This window comes from Solea solea, chromosome 8 (assembly GCF_958295425.1).
Source record: "Solea solea chromosome 8, fSolSol10.1, whole genome shotgun sequence".
In the NCBI taxonomy this organism is placed as follows: Eukaryota; Metazoa; Chordata; class Actinopteri; order Pleuronectiformes; family Soleidae; genus Solea; species Solea solea.
The window spans coordinates 1,206,827-1,222,423 of NC_081141.1; the positions used below are offsets into that span (position 1 = coordinate 1,206,827).

At 40.7% G+C, this 15,597-nt stretch overlaps 3 protein-coding genes across 8 annotated transcripts; all 3 read left to right on the forward strand.

The window, feature by feature from the left end:
• Positions 1-504: 504 nt before the first annotated feature.
• fxn (frataxin) lies at positions 505-3,571 on the forward strand. Its single transcript, XM_058637063.1, has 6 exons — positions 505-678; positions 774-851; positions 1,477-1,562; positions 1,651-1,771; positions 2,547-2,644; positions 3,070-3,571. The coding sequence occupies exons 1-6, from the start codon at positions 580-582 to the stop codon at positions 3,206-3,208; spliced, it is 621 nt and encodes a 206-aa protein (XP_058493046.1). The 5' UTR covers positions 505-579; the 3' UTR covers positions 3,209-3,571.
• Positions 3,572-3,701: 130 nt separating this feature from the next.
• On the forward strand, positions 3,702-11,750 carry LOC131464538 (ankyrin repeat domain-containing protein 31-like). Of its 6 annotated transcripts, none has more exons than XR_009241183.1 (12): positions 3,702-4,419; positions 5,416-5,665; positions 5,777-5,935; positions 6,452-6,594; positions 6,717-6,840; positions 7,260-7,327; positions 7,417-7,507; positions 8,608-8,695; positions 9,033-9,507; positions 9,881-10,043; positions 10,894-11,026; positions 11,293-11,426. XR_009241183.1 is itself a non-coding variant. In XM_058637058.1 (12 exons), the coding sequence occupies exons 1-12, from the start codon at positions 4,399-4,401 to the stop codon at positions 11,427-11,429; spliced, it is 1,836 nt and encodes a 611-aa protein (XP_058493041.1). In that variant the 5' UTR covers positions 3,702-4,398; the 3' UTR covers positions 11,430-11,750. The 6 variants fall into 6 exon arrangements, 5 of the variants coding, with proteins under 5 accessions (XP_058493041.1, XP_058493043.1, XP_058493044.1 ...); XM_058637058.1 differs by having other exon boundaries at positions 9,881-10,027; positions 11,293-11,750; XM_058637060.1 differs by having other exon boundaries at positions 9,903-10,027; positions 11,293-11,439.
• Positions 11,751-13,094: 1,344 nt separating this feature from the next.
• LOC131464537 (kinesin-like protein KIF2A) lies at positions 13,095-15,408 on the forward strand. The gene has a single exon (XM_058637057.1). It carries the CDS (start codon positions 13,122-13,124, stop codon positions 15,048-15,050), a length of 1,929 nt encoding a protein of 642 aa, XP_058493040.1. The 5' UTR covers positions 13,095-13,121; the 3' UTR covers positions 15,051-15,408.
• The last annotated feature ends 189 nt before the right edge of the window (positions 15,409-15,597 follow it).

The window sequence follows — 15,597 nt, forward strand, 5'->3', positions numbered from 1 at the left end:
GAAGCTTAAACTGAAAGTGTTTATGTTATTCAGCTGAAATATTAATGTGCAGATCCTCCAATCACACTGGCACTGTTCACCAAGCCTTAAAGCAATAGTGTTGGGCTTTTTAAGCATGGTTGTGAGAGGTTCTGACAAATATAGCGCAGTGTACAAGACATGACAACCAAGGACAAGGCAAGTCCACAAAAAACCCCAGAAAAATCCAAGACTAAAATCTGAAATGAATCATATTAAAATGAATCATACAGGGACCAAATATGACCAAAACATGACCAAATATGTGCATTGCTCGTATTAACTCCGATTCTGTTCAGATACAGTTCTTTTTATTATTGTTTTTTATTGTTATTGTTTGTTTTTTTTAACATTCTCCGAAACCTGAAACCTGCAGTACCTACAGAGCGGCTCACAGCTGGATACTATTGCATACGCAGCATAAACGGCCTACACTCCAGTCCAGCAGGTGGCGGTAATGCGCCTGTAAGCTGGTCGCTGACCGTCATTTTCACTGTAAGGAAGTAGAAAGAGGTCCAGTAATCAGTACATGTGATAAGTAATAAGAAGTGCCGCTTCGCCATGGTGTTGTTGTTGTTGTTATTCCGTAAATCTGCGTGTATTTCTGCACACGTGTGTCGCCTCGCCAGCGCGCAGAGACTCCGCAGCTCGTGTCACCAGGTAGCGACAACTCACGCCACGTAATCTCACGCACGTTTTCAGCTAACGTCCGTTTGACTGAAGAGTGTAAACATGTTTCATGTTTCATGTTCCAGCTCAGGAGCCTGTGTCACTTCTATCACGGAGCTTTTCCGCTGCGACGCCGGGCTTCTGTCTGCCAACACCCGGAAACAGTAAGTCCTGCTTCCATTGTTTCGTTTAAGCCTCTAAAGACTGTTTTAAAGGTTAAGTCCTGGTGTTTTTGTGAAGTGTGTTTTGTATCAGAGTCCTCCTTAGACAAAAACAATGATCACGTGAGTCATCGAGCGACACATTCAAAACATTAAGTGTTCCAACATTAAGTAGTCAGGGCCAGTGGCGGCCCAAGCCTTTATGGGGTCCTACGATGAATCTGATTTGCCCCCTTAAGGCTTCAGATTATCATTAAAGTCTCTGAAGAAACTGTGAATCCTCTGTGAACATCACTCAGATGTAAGCAGCCAGGGCCGGCTCTAGCCTCTTTGCTGGATTTAATTTGGGCCCCCCTCCCACTATCTAGGTGTATCTACCTGTGCTTGACTATTATGGCGCTTTCCACTACATGGTCTGAGCTCACTTGGAACTTCACCAGAACGGGCATTAAAAAAGTAGGTACCAGGTACTATTGCTAATGGAAAAGCAAAATAACTGTGCCCTGCCATGCCAAGGCAAGTCGCGCCAGGACCATGTAGTGGAAAAGTGCCATATGTTTCAAATTTTTATATTTTTTATTATATAAGAAACAATGTAAACAAAGTGTTTGCTTGTCATGTTTTTTAGTGTTGTTTAGTAACCTCAGGTTCCCTGAAGAAAAGCATCCATATGAGCGCAGTCAGGCTGGAGAAATCCACTCCTGTGCAGATGAGGTAACACACAGTTGTCTTCTTGTCTAACAATGACTTGGTGGCTTTGAATGGTTTCGCTAATGTACACGTTTGTGTCGCTGTGTTAAAGTGAGCTCTCTGAAGCAGTGTATGAGAAACTGGCAGAGGAGACACTGGATGCTCTGGCTGAATACTTTGAAGACCTGGCTGATGAAGCTCCTCCTGGAGCCGACTTTGATGTCGTCTTCTCTGTAAGTCAAGTGTCTGTTGTGTTCACTGTCACCGTCAGGGAGCAGCTGTCTGTGGAGTAGTCGCGGTGGGCAACTTGACACTGACCTATTATTAGAAATCATTAATAATTATTAGGGTTTGACAGAGCATCTGTTTTTTAACTGGTTCCAGCTTTTTCGGCACTAGAGGTCCAGGAAATGCAGACCAAATGACCATGTGACAACATTCAGCCAATCATATCAGTGAATGGTGTCTGTAAAGTCTTACCTTATTTCAGGTTGGGTCACATGATTACAGCAGCCACCTCTATTTTTACTGCTGGTGTTTCACAGCAACATAAACAGAGAAGATGATCTTTTACCATTGTGAAGCATTTGCACATGTGCAGCATCAAACAGTTATTTAATGACTTACAGAACAGTATTTAAAAGTATTGTATGGCTTCATCGCTCTGTAAAATATAACAGCAGAGAGACACTCCAGTAAGAGATGAAGAAAAATCAACTGATAACCAGTGAAAAGTAACGTCACGTAGTGTGATCTGATTTTTTAATCCAAACAAGAGTAAAGAGATTTTAGTAAACAAAAACAAAGGTGAACATAACGTAAGTTGACTAGCCTTGGTCCGTGGAATTAAACCACTGAGACACATTTGTTTAGCTTTTTGAACACATGCCTGGAAACCACAGTGTTTTGAGCTGTAGGAGGATGACTGGTTTATTTTTATGCTTTAAACATAAATGTGTTTAAAGCTTACATGCATGTATGTGTTTTCTGTCTTTGGTCCATGTGCAGAGCGGTGTGTTGACGGTGAAGGTGGGCGGAGACCACGGCACGTATGTCATCAACAAACAGACACCAAACAAACAAATCTGGCTTTCCTCTCCCACCAGGTAAATACTGTACCTGCGTCACACCAGGGCTACATTTTACTTTTACTTTGAGTAGAATATTTTCAGTACTCTTTCCACCTCTGATTAATTAGCATTTCATATACAAAGTGAAGCACAAAGTGTGGTGATGCTGAACTTGAATTAAACATGTTAACCAGTTTAATGACTTTGGTTTTTAAAACAGATTTGCACAAAGTGAGCAATCTTCAACTGCAAAATAAAACCAAATCACTTCATACGTTTTTTTCCCCTCACACACTATTGGGGACCCTCCGATCCCCAGGGGGCCCCCAAGCAGCCGCAGTTCTCAGATACAAGCCTCTGTGGCCATCGTAGGAGAGCTTCTCCATGCACTTACTTAATAAAAACAAAATGCACTACTATTATTATTATTGTTCTTATTCTTTGTTTTCTTGTGTTTGCAGTGGCCCAAAGCGTTACCACTGGACTGGTGAACAGTGGGTTTACAGCCACGACGGCGTCAGCCTCCACCAGCTGCTGTCCAAAGAGTTCTCCATCATCTTCAATAAAAACATGGACCTCTCTGACCTGCCGTATTCCTGAGGTTTAGGGTCATGACGTCACATAAATACAGATAACGATGATCATGTCGCGTAATAATATATTTGTACAGCTCCTACTCTGTGTCACACACACTGTCTGCATCACGTCACATTTCCATGTTTTACAGAGCTGGGCCTTTTTGGTTTTGTTTTGAGACAAATCATTTTGTTTTATTATTTTATTTATTATCATGGACTGTGTACAAAAGTAAATTAAATGAATTATTATTATATGAACTATTTAAAGCTTATTGTAATCTGCAGTCCCTTGCAAAACTCACAGTGACAGAACAGGGGAAGCAGAAAGTTTGCTGAACGACAGAAAACATAAACTAAAGGGTGATCGGTGTGGACAGGCTTCTGATCACATGGGGGTCTGTATTCTGACAGATTAACTGCACTTCTCTCAGTGTGTGGTTTAACACCTGCACACATTAAAGCTCCCATATGAATGAATGTTGTGTCGTTTTTCTATTTGATCTGTTGAACAGTTGCTTTAAACATTTTATCTAATGTGTGAAATGTGACAAACAAAGCAGGGATGAAAGAAGGAAAGAATGAACAAGGAGCGGCTACTGAAAGGACAGAAATTAAAGAAGGGATGGAAAGAATTAAAGCCATAGAAAGAAGGAGAGAGAAGATGGAAAGAAATGAAAAAGGGATGGAAAGGAAAGCAATAAAGGACAGAAGAGACCGAACCAACAAAAAGAGGGGAGTGAAATGAAAGAAAGAAATGCACCCGTCTACTCACGAGGGTAAACCAAATCCAATCCAGTCAGTCAGTGAAATCCAGTTCATGTGTGTTGCTGCTGGTTTTAACAAATCCTACTGTCAGTAAATAAAGTGATGCTCATTGTCATGTTCGTGTGTAATGATCATGTTCCTGTATGTAAATGAGCTGTGTGTTTACAACTGTTACCACTTTGAAACAGGATTTTCTGGTCTCAACTCCATGAATTAAAAATATAGAATATAAAGATCAATAAATGACTATGTGCGTGTCTCGACGTGTCCTGTGAACATTTTATTTACTATTGTGGTCAATAGTAAATAAAAAATCTTTGTTGCAGTACCACGAGTAGCCACTGGGAAATTTGTCTTCAAGGCAAAGGGGGCGGAGCTACATCCAGTTTTTCGTCGCAGACCCTGGAATGACACGCGGCTCGTGTTTGCGTCACAGATGAAACGATAATGAATTCTCATTCTCTTCAGGTAAAACTGCACGAACACTTCCCGTGTGTGTCAAGTTTGTCTCTGAGAAACGTGAACGTCGACTGACCGTTACCATAATTAACATAATTATCATAATTACGATGGAAAGTCGTCATTTTAGTGTAGCTAGCTTAAGTACAAGCAAGGCTAACTCTGTCGTGACGACATTATAATTAATTAACTTTGTTGGTTTATCCTGGAACAATTGACATTTAGCTAAAACAGTGGAACAAGTTTCCTAAAATGACGACTTAATTTATCCAAATAAAAATAGTCGGTGGCAAAAAAAATAAAGGTCTAGGTCAAGCAGTATCAGGTGTCGTGTAAAGTTGCTCAAGATGAAAATAACATCAACATTTTGCTCCAAACAATGTTTAAAAATTAACTTTTTCCGCATTTACACCAATATTTGTTTACCTATAATATATTAAATAATTAAATCTAAATATTAAATGTTACACCTATTTAAATATGAATGCTAATTATAAATGTTAGATTTCTAACATTCTTAATGTAATATTTAGATTTAACATTTCATAATCTTGACTGCTGTACGGTGCATGACACTACACCGATTATTACTAATAAGTTATCATAAAAAAGTATATTTTTTCAAACTTTCAAAAGTTTACAGAGAGTTTAATGACACTACACTGTATTACGGTGAAGGGATGTTCAACTTCACCAGTGAATATGACTAGATTTTGACACATTGTACCTGTGACAAAACTGCTGAGGCTGTTTTCATGCCTTTCTCTACCTTTGTCTAATTGAATACTGCTTAATTTATATCCTTTATACTCTGTCTCTGAACACGTTGCTGCTGTAACAATGTGAAATTCCCCAGTGTGGGATCAATAAAGTCTAATTAATCTAACCTAGAGTGACATTTTCCATCACTTCTATTTGTCAACTAAAGTGCTCAACTGTGACTTGCCTCTCCCTAGAAGTTAAATCGCTTCTGTATTTTTTAGAATTGTGATTTTTTTTCCCCAGAGAGTTTTGGAGATGACTGACATCTGTAATCCGGAGTTTGAGAGAAATGGAGACGTATCCTCTTCAGATGATGACTCTGTAAGCCTGTTGCATGAAATGAATGACTGCATGAATGGAGCCACAGCCAAGGACACGGAGAGAGAGGAATCGGACTCACAGAACGTCAACAAAGAGCAGAACAAGACCTTGGAGATAATTCCACCGATGCTGCTAGAGGAACAGATGTCCGGGTCCGTCCAGTCTAAATCAGGTAACTGTAATTTACAAGTTCCTGAACCAATATAGTAGAACCATTTTAATTTAAACTTTACTAACATCATTTGTTTTTGTGTGTTTTCATTGGTTTCATAAAACCTCAAAGCAAGTGTCTTACCATGCTTGGCAATGAACAAAAAGTTTCTTCAGAAGAGAAACGAAAGGGGAGAGAGTCGCCTGCACAAAGCATGCAGAAGAAAAGATGTAGCACAAGTCAAAGGACTCATTCAAGCCGGGATCAGTGTCCACATGGAGGATTATGCAGGTCTGTCTACCCTTAAATTCTCACTACACTACATGCTGTGTCTGTGATTGTGATTCTTTGCAGTAGCTTTGACATTCACCTTTTTTGAAAATCGCCCTAAATAAACATGGGTCATTGAAAGTGCTTGAATGTTGTGCAAGAAAGAAGTTAAGTTGATATTTAATGTCTCCCTTATTTGTTATGACCCCACCTACTGTTTCATGCCCTGCATTGCTTGATGTACGCAGACGAGGTCGGGTCATAATTACGAGCGTTATTGTGGACACTGTCCACTGTCTCTCTCTCTGATGTTGATGTGAGAACAATGAATTCAAAAGTCCTTGAATTTAATGTCAACCAAGGTGTGGGACATGGGGAACCCTGTTTTTTAACCACTGAGTGCTATGTCTCCACAAGAAAACACTGGTGAGAAGTCACACAGGGAATGATAACTGATATCATGTAGTGGTTATGAGACCGCTTTAAACTGTCTTCTTCTGTCTGTCTGTCTGTCTGTCTGTCTGTCTGATTTATCAGGCTGGACACCTCTTCATGAGGCTTCAGCTCAGGGGGACAAAGCAGTGGTCGAGGAGCTTTTGAAGGCGGGAGCTCATGTTAACGTGAGAGGCTTTAATGGTTTCACACCCCTACATGATGCAGTTTCCTCTGGACACTATCAGGTGATGGAGAAACTCTGACAGTTGGGCTATTTGCTGTATTTCCTTTAATATATAAAACCCCATGAGCCTCGTGGAGGGAGGTTCTACACCCTAACAAGATGATGTGAATGTGTGTTGTGTAGGTGGTGAAGCTTCTCCTCCAGCATGGGTCCAATGCCAGCGACAGGAATCTCCATGGTCTAACAGCACTAGACATGGCAGAGAACAATATCAAAGACCTGCTCTCATCTTTCCCATTATTATCCGGTGTGTGTGTGAGCAGTAGAGCTGCAACTAACCATTATTTTCATAATTGATTAATCTGTTGATTGTTTTCTCGATTAATCGTTTGGTGTTTATTGGCCGATTCGATTATCAAAATAGTTGCCGATTAATTTAGTAATCGATTATTAATCGATTCATCGTTTCAGCTCTAGTGAGCAGCCTTGTGAGGCTCTTGTACAAGAAAGACAACGGACAGTAGCTCACCTGCTGCTGTCCATATACCATACTTCACAAACCGGTGTGCTTGACAATGCAGTTTTAATGGCTAAACATGTAACTACTTGGTGTTTGTTAGTTACATCTTTAACAAAGGCTCAGATTACGTTTGCTTCACAGAGAAAATGTGAATGATGGGATATCTGTCTGTCTGGTGTGACCATGCACTTACCCTCCAAATGTAGAACCCAGAGAATCGGATGACAAAGACGAGCCTGGTGACGTTCAGCTGAGAAACACCCGGACTGACACTGTGAGCACTCGCTGCACTTTAAACACCTTTTTTAATGTTGATTAAGAAAAGTCGCTGCATTTGTCTTTTGTGTTGTTATCTCTTTGTAGTTGAGACTTTCACAAGCTGTAGAAGTGGTTTTGAAGAGGATGGAAAGAGACCAAAGACGAATGTTGACTTTGACAAATCCACAGGATGCAGGTAGAACATAATTATGCAGTTAGGCTGAAGACACACACACACACACATACACACACACACACACACAAGTGTGCAAGCAGTTGTGGAACCATTTGCTTTTAATTTTGACAGCCATGTAAAGCAGTTAGAACAGCCACACAGTTTGCATGAGTGCATGTTTGATTGAAATGTAATTTTCTTTGGAGAATAAAAGATAATGATAATCAATAATATAGAAAAATTGAAAACATTTGCAATATCCCAGAGAAATAAACAGAGCCTAAACTAAAGTTAAAAAAAGAAAATGATATAACTACATTGTTCTGTGTCTCAAATTGTTATCAAGCCCTAACCCTTTTTTAAATGAAATCTTTATGTTGTCCAAAGTTTACAAAGGACCATACATTTTCCATCCTGTTTATCAGGAATGACACCGGGCGACACAACATCTAAACACTGCTATACTGAGAAACCCAGAGAGTCGTGTGGAGCTGATAGTCTTGATCAGCACTGTTTGACAATCATTTCAATGTAACAATAACAAGATTTGTTTATAATTAAAAGTCATGAATCATGGGTTACATTAAATGTTTATTCATTTCATAAAACAAAAAGTCCTTAGTCCTTAAAATCTTGCAAGAAAGTGGGTGTGTGTGGAGATGTAGACACTTGCAGTAATCACAGGAATAATAAAAGGACCTGGTCATACACCACATGGGTACAAATGGATTTTTCAGCTTCTTAAATGTGAATATTTTCAGGTTAACAAAGAAAAACAAAACATTCAAACATCATTTCCTTGTTTGGCAAACACTGATCAACATTTTCTGACATGTTCGAGTAGACAATAATACAGAGAAAGGGCTATTCTTAAAATATGTACTTAGCAATATCCACAGAAAATAACCTGCTATTAATATGTAAAAATGCTCAATTTAACTCAGGCTGCCTGCAGGTATTGTATAAGAGTTTAATCTGGTTCATGGAAGAGTTATTTGTCATTTATTTTAATTGTTTGCAATGAAATACAATATTTCCTCTTTTAGTGAGTATACATGGGTGAATCACATTGTGTCAACGGTGATACAAAGATGGTGAATTGTTGATGTTCTGTTTTTCAGGCAAATATCACTCGGCTCTAACACAGATCCAGAATAAGGTGCTCATCAGTCAGCATTTGGAGATGGATAATATTGCCCAAAGATACAGGTCAGTTCACAAATGGGCGATATGTATTGTATATAACCTCAATGTGGTGATATGCAGTTACCACATATCACCACCAGGACACGCCAAAGCACCATTCTCATGCCTGATACCATTATTTTAAAGGTTTCCCTAAAATAAAAATAAAAATACACAACAAAAAGTTTTTGTTGTGTATTTTCAGGCATTGGAATTTTGCCCATCTCTTCATGAAACTAGAGATTAAGGATGTGATACTCTGCCTTTTCATTCTAGTCCTTGCCTGTCTCTTTTAGAGGAATTGAATAGTTATTTACATGATTTTTAAGGTTGCTTAGCAGACTACTTGTCTGTTTGACAGGAGTGTGTCTGGCCTTCAACAACGGATTCTGAAAAGTCAACTTGTTTCCCTTGCATCCCGTCAGAGGAACTTGATGGAAATCCTCCAGAAGCAACTGGATGTAGTAGAGGCCTACGTTACAACCAAGACCAAACTGACCAGTCAGTCTTCCAAGCATCGAAACAGCACAGCAGTGAAACAGCCATCAGATCACTCCTACACACATGCTTCCACTAAACCAAGAGAAGCACCTGGTAGCTGTCAAGAGAATCAAAGTCGAACAAGACGGAGATCTGCAGCTCCTTTACGAACCCAGACAAACAGCTGTCACGGCAGCGCCACGCAACTGGGAAACACTTTGCAACACAGCAACTTTCAAATAAAAGGAAGAAGTGCCCTGATACAGACACAGTGTGATGATAACAGCAGACATCTCTCCACGCTCATCCAGAGGGGAGTCATGCCACCTGGAAGTGTTTTACAGCTGCTGTTGAAGGTACGACTAAGCTTTTATATCCATTACACTGATTTCATCCTGGAGAAACACACCTATTTAAACACTGACATACTTGGTTTTATGATATTATTGCACAGCTGGGATGAACTCTCAGTTATAACTTTTATGGTCTGTTGTACAGTATATACATTGTGGTTGGAAACATCAAAATGAGACATAAACACGAACAAGTGTTATAATATATATATGTCAAACTTTGTGAAAATGCGTTAGAGTCTGAAGTCGATACAAAAATAAAAATCAGAACAATATCAATGCAGTTCGGTGACCATGTATAAGTACCTCCCACATAAGCCCACTTATGTAAAAATATGTATAAAAACCTGAGCTATCGCCTTAATGACCAAAGCAGTGTTGTTGTCTTGTCTTTGCAGGGTCAGTGGCACCGCGCCCTCGTGAGCAAAGATGGCTCAATAAAGGACACAAAAGGCAAGATGCATGTGACTCCAGAGCGCTGGCTGGAGTCCATCCTGGGCAACAACATCCCCGTCTCCTCAGTGTATGCCTGGGACAAGGTTACGCACAATATTTCCTTACTTTAAGGGAAATGGTTGCAGAAAAAGAAAATTCTGTGTCTTTTCTGTTGTACTTTAACACTGCCTGTGTGAGCAGTGATAATATTTTATACTTTACTACCCTGCAGCGGAGTTTCTCCTCTAGGGCTGCAACTAAAGATTATTTTCACGGCCGTTTAATCTGTCGATTAGTTTTTTGATTCGTTGATTCGTTTGATTTCTCAAACCTTGAACTGACGATGTTCTCAAACCAAACTTCACCAGTTGTAATGATTTCTTTGTTATATGGAGCAATGAAACAGGAAAAAGAAGCTGAAAAACTTCAATAATGAATCAACAAATTATACATTTATTTACAAAAAACCCCAGATTAATCCTCGTCAAAATATTTGGCTAATAATGTAGTGACTGGTTAATGATTGATAAATCGTTTATCTGCCTCCACAATATTAAATTGATTTAATCTGGACTTCTGCCATAGTGCTATGCAGAAATAACAGAAAACATGGAGGCCTGTAAATATGAATTATCAGTATCACATCAATGACACACGGAGAAAAGCTTTAACTAAAGTTACATTACATAACATGCAGTTAATAAAATCCATGGCTGCTGAAATCTATGATGTTTCAGGAATGTATATATTCCATTATATTCCTGCCTTGTTTTTTAAACTGAAGTTTGTAAACCCCAGATGATATTAGGTGATGGGCCTTCTGTTAAATGGCTTCCTTGTGTCCTGTGTGAGAGTGAACATCTGTCAAACGTCACACAACGATCACCTTCATGTTACCTTTGTTTAATGCAGTTAAAGGATGTTTCTGATGAGCGTTCTTATCTGTTTGCCCAGGTGCTGTTCAGAGACAAGAGCTTGTCTTACTATTTATTCAACATGGAGGCTGAGGTCAACACAGCACAGCCGCCTGCAGAAGGTGGTGTCCAGCACCGCACGGCGGCTTCTTCCCAGGACACACTTTCCACAGGTATGTTGTTCCCATAGCAACCATGATTGTGTTTTGACTTTTGAAAATGAATTATAAATAATCTTTGTTACATTTTCCGCTTCTGATCACAATTGTGTTTCCCAGATTTTTCACTTTCACAAAGCTATCCTGTCATGTCTTATTATCTGTCCCTGTGTTTCCGTCATGGTACAGTACGGTACAGTTTGGAATGGTAAAGCCTTGGGTCAGGCTTGTGTTTTCACTTTGCCACTGAAGTGAACCCTTTGTTTGTGTTCCTCTCACAGGACGAGCTGCCTTGAATTGTCTCATGAGAGTCAAGATAATCCATTTGGTGGACGATGAGTTGTTGCCAAATGCTGTATGCGACTACCACTGGGAGAAGCTCTTAAAGAACGACTATTCAGAGCTTGAAGACTGGTAGGGTGGATCATAAGAAGTGTACTGTTGTTGTTTTGAGAATTTCACTCAGTCACTCATTCTTGGATCGGTTTCAGTCAAATGTCATTTACTCATCACATTTATCTAAAAATGACATGAGATTATAAAACATTGACTTTTGTATTTATTATAGTTTATTGTTACACTTTAAAAATGCTCACTCTGTGGTAGTGTGAGTAACAGTCGGTATTTAATATTTAATGTAACTCAGCCGTTCATTGAAGGGTTTATGTTTGTCTATAATATTGCTGTTGTTAAATGTGATATTTGCCTGCACTGAATGAAAAACAATAAAGTTGTCAGACTTTATAAACGTGTGTAATTGAAAGTGTTTTAACTGGTGCAGCTTTTCCAGAGGTCCAGGAACTGCAGACCCATTACATGCACTGTAAATGATCTCATGAAGTTACTCAGCCAATCAGATCAAAGTGTCTGCATCACTCGACTAATATCAGGTTGGGACACATGCTGGTAACGTTGGGTTTAGAGTTAATCTTACATTTCAAGGTAAAAGCTCTACTTTTTCAGTTCATCTTTCAAACAAGGCTTTTATTGTGACGTAGTTGCCGGACAGACAGATGTACACCTTCATAACAAGAGTCCTGGTGTTAAGTTGATTACAAAGCAGTACAAGACAAATAACTTCTGGTGTAATGCTACCCTCACAGTTCTTGATTTCCACCGCTCCTCTTCTTCCTCTAATATTCTTCAGCACAGAAGTTCAAAGTCTCCCGTCGCAGATCAAAGACCTTCTTTTTCTAGTGAAGTTCCATGAAGAAATTCCAAAACTGCCTTGATGGAAAGGTGATGATTCTTCTCACTATTGAAAATAGATGTTAAGGAAAAACATCAGCCAGTTACCATTGTCTTTTAAAACCTAACACTGGTGATGGCAGTGAGACACTGAAGCTTCGATACGTGCTTCAAACGCTGAACTAAAATTCCATAGAACCACTGCTTCAAAGCTGGCTTTGGTGTCAAAGAGAAATGTCCCACATTGCTTTGGACAACTGCTTCATTGCCTGAAGGAATCACCTGATTGGATGATTCACTGGTACTGGTCCTTGTGAGCAAGTGTTTTCCAAGAAGTTATGAGCAATTAAAGTAACCGGCTCCAAAAAATATTGTACCTCAATAAAAATGTGTGCTCCCAATCCCACAATAATCATAATAAGTAAAGTAGCTTCTCCAACTCTGCTCATTGAGCTGTTCATCAACCAGCACTCTCAATTTGACTGCAGCCTTGCACTTTGCCAGCAGAGGTCACTCTATACTGGTCAAAGTTCCTCAACGCAGTTCAAAGTCAATTTTTCTTTAAACAATTCTGACCCTTTATATTTTTACATCGTTGCATGAAGGAATGCCAAAACTGCCTCAGACAATTCATCTCAATATTGAGAATTTAATTAAATTCCTCAATTTTCCTAAAGAAAAGTCACTATGACGCTAACATTTCCCTCTGGACTCCTAGCTCCTATTAAATTGAGCAGATGAAAGAATATTGTGTTATACAGGCTGTCAGCCAACATCAACAGTCCATAATCCAAACCCAAAGATATTCATTAGATTGGATTCCTCTATTCATTGTCCACCGCTTTATCAACACGTCAAATCTCAAAATCATAGTCAGTGACACATAAAAGCAAAGTGTGGTTCCTTTGATAAATTTAGAGCCATGGCCTCACCGCTGACTTCATCAGAAACCAGAGGAGTTGGAATGCGGATGATGACGACTCCTGTGACGAGGAGCGTCATAAGGAGAAACCCGCCTCCCACACGCAACAAAATTGCGAAGAAACGTGAGACCATAGTACCTGTGAGGAATGACACTCAATCCAGGGATAACACAGAGATTCTCACCCGAGCCGGATCCCCGCACCCTCAGCAGCCACCTCCGGCCCAGCAGCCACCACAGACCAATCAAGCTCACACAAAACAGCAACTACAGAATGTGAAGAGGAAGTCAAAATGTGTGAAGGAGTTGGAGAAACTGCAGGAGAGGAGAGAAAGGCGTCGGCTTCAGCAGCAGGAAGACAAGGAGAAGAGAGCTCAGGAGATGGATGTCACCATTCCCAACTACGAGATCATGTACATGATCCGAGATTTCCGGGACAGTCTGGTCTACCAGCCGCAGATCGCTCCAAATCTGATTGAAGAGCACAGAATTTGTGTGTGTGTGAGGAAACGTCCACTCACTAAAAAAGAGTTGGCTGCCAAGGATTTGGATGTCATCACCATTCCCAATACAGAAATGATCATGGTACATGAACCTAAACAAAAAGTGGACCTGACGCGCTACCTGAAGAACCAGACCTTCTGCTTTGACTATGTCTTTGATGAATGGTCTACCAATGAGATGGTCTACAGGTTTACTGCCAGACCTCTAGTGGAAACCATTTTTGAGAGAGGCACAGCCACCTGCTTTGCCTATGGGCAGACGGGCAGTGGAAAAACACACACCATGGGTGGAGATTTCCGTGGGAAAAACCAAGACTGCACTCAAGGAATTTATGCATTAGCTGCTCAGGATGTGTTTCTCATGTTAAAAAAACCCAACAACATGAAGTTAGATCTCCAAGTATACGCCACTTTCTTTGAAATCTACATTGGAAAGGTGTTTGACCTGCTGAATCGTAAAGCTGAGCTGAGGGTGCTAGAGGACGGGAAACAGCAAGTACAGGTTGTGGGTCTTCAGGAGCGGGAGGTCAATTGCACAGAGGATATCTTGAAACTCATAAAGGTGGGCAACAGCTACAGAACATCAGGGAAGACATCGGCCAATGCTCACTCGTCTCGCAGCCATGCTATATTCCAGATCATTCTTCGGCGAGAGGGGGAGATACATGGCAAGTTCTCCCTAATTGACCTTGCAGGAAATGAGACGGGGGTTGGCACATCGAGTAGAGACCGCAAGACGCGCCTGGAGGGAGCTGAGATCAACAAAAGCCTTCTGGTGCTTAAGGAGTGTATCAGGGCTCTTGGCCATAACAACTACCATACTCCGTTTCGAGCCAGTAAGCTGACCCAGGTCCTGAGAGACTCTTTCATTGGGGAACATTCACGCACATGCATGATTGCAACAATCTCTCCTGCTATGACATGCTGTGAGAACACACTTAACACACTGCACTATGCCAACAGGGTCAAGGAGCTTTCAGTAGACCAATACCAAGCGATGGCAGGAGGTAGACCCAATATCCATGATGTCACTCAGCTGGATCTTCTGGATGAGGAGTGGCAGAGTATCTTGCCGCAGAGAGAAAAATTTAAGGAGCAGAATGAGGCAGAAGTGATGCCTCAGCTGTTAACCCTCGATGAGGCCATATCTGAGTTAGAGGAGATGGGGGGGTACGTCCGGAAGGATCATCAAGCTGTTTTCCAGGAGTCGATCCGGTGGCTGGAGGATGAAAAAGTGCTCCTGAACATGACAGAGAAGCTGGATTATGATGTGGCGTCTTACACAACTCAACTGGAGCAGATCCTAGACCAGAAGATCGAAATCCTCACTGTGTTCCGCAGGGAAGTGAAGTCGTTCCGCTCTGCACTCGAGGAGAAGAAGCAAGCTAGTAAGCTAATCAATCCCAAGATGCCACTTGCTATTTAGTAAGTGGATGTTGACACATGAAGAAACGGAACCACGAGATGATTGGCACGACCTGGACTATCAAGAGCCACCCTCCTTAAGTGAAGCCCCCAGGATGAGTTTTACCGACAGTCTACCTACAGTACCTACAATTGATATTCACCAATGTAATGTATTGTTTATGCATTTTCTCTGGTGCCACCCAGTGTACACAAGAAGCAACTGCACATTCCTTTCAGCTGTGTGCAGATGGCAGTTGCAGGGGTCTGTCCAGGGCTGTTTGGAGGCCTTGTTAAATTTGTTAAATCACCTGTATTCATCCATGAAATAACACTTGCCAATGCCTTCATGAGCTGAATCAGTAAATTAAAATGTAAAAAAAAAAGGTCTCATCTTCCCTGTTGTTTTGTCACAATGTTGAACACAATGTTTCACTGTCTCTGTGACAGTTGTTAAACACAAATCATCTAACTGTTTCCAAAGACCTTGGCATCCTTGTTTCGACACAGTGTTATTGAGAAGTTTGCTAAGCATGTCAACAACTCTGTGGTCATGGGAGGAAGAGGGA

What these genes read in the sequence shown, in the direction of transcription:
- fxn (XM_058637063.1), top strand. Translation starts at nt 580, where the DNA reads ATGGTGTTGTTGTTGTTGTTATTCCGTAAATCTGCGTGTATTTCTGCA. An exon ending in TCTGCCAACACCCGGAAACA is followed by an intron (nt 852 to 1,476) that starts GTAAGTCCTGCT and finishes CATGTTTTTTAG; the next exon opens with TGTTGTTTAGTAACCTCAGG. An exon ending in TGGCTTTCCTCTCCCACCAG is followed by an intron (nt 2,645 to 3,069) that starts GTAAATACTGTA and finishes TTGTGTTTGCAG; the next exon opens with TGGCCCAAAGCGTTACCACT.
- LOC131464538 (XM_058637058.1), top strand. Translation starts at nt 4,399, where the DNA reads ATGAATTCTCATTCTCTTCAG. An exon ending in AACATCCCCGTCTCCTCAGT is followed by an intron (nt 10,028 to 10,893) that starts GTATGCCTGGGA and finishes CTGTTTGCCCAG; the next exon opens with GTGCTGTTCAGAGACAAGAG. An exon ending in CCAGGACACACTTTCCACAG is followed by an intron (nt 11,027 to 11,292) that starts GTATGTTGTTCC and finishes TTCCTCTCACAG; the next exon opens with GACGAGCTGCCTTGAATTGT.
- LOC131464537 (XM_058637057.1), top strand. Translation starts at nt 13,122, where the DNA reads ATGGCCTCACCGCTGACTTCATCAGAAACCAGAGGAGTTGGAATGCGG.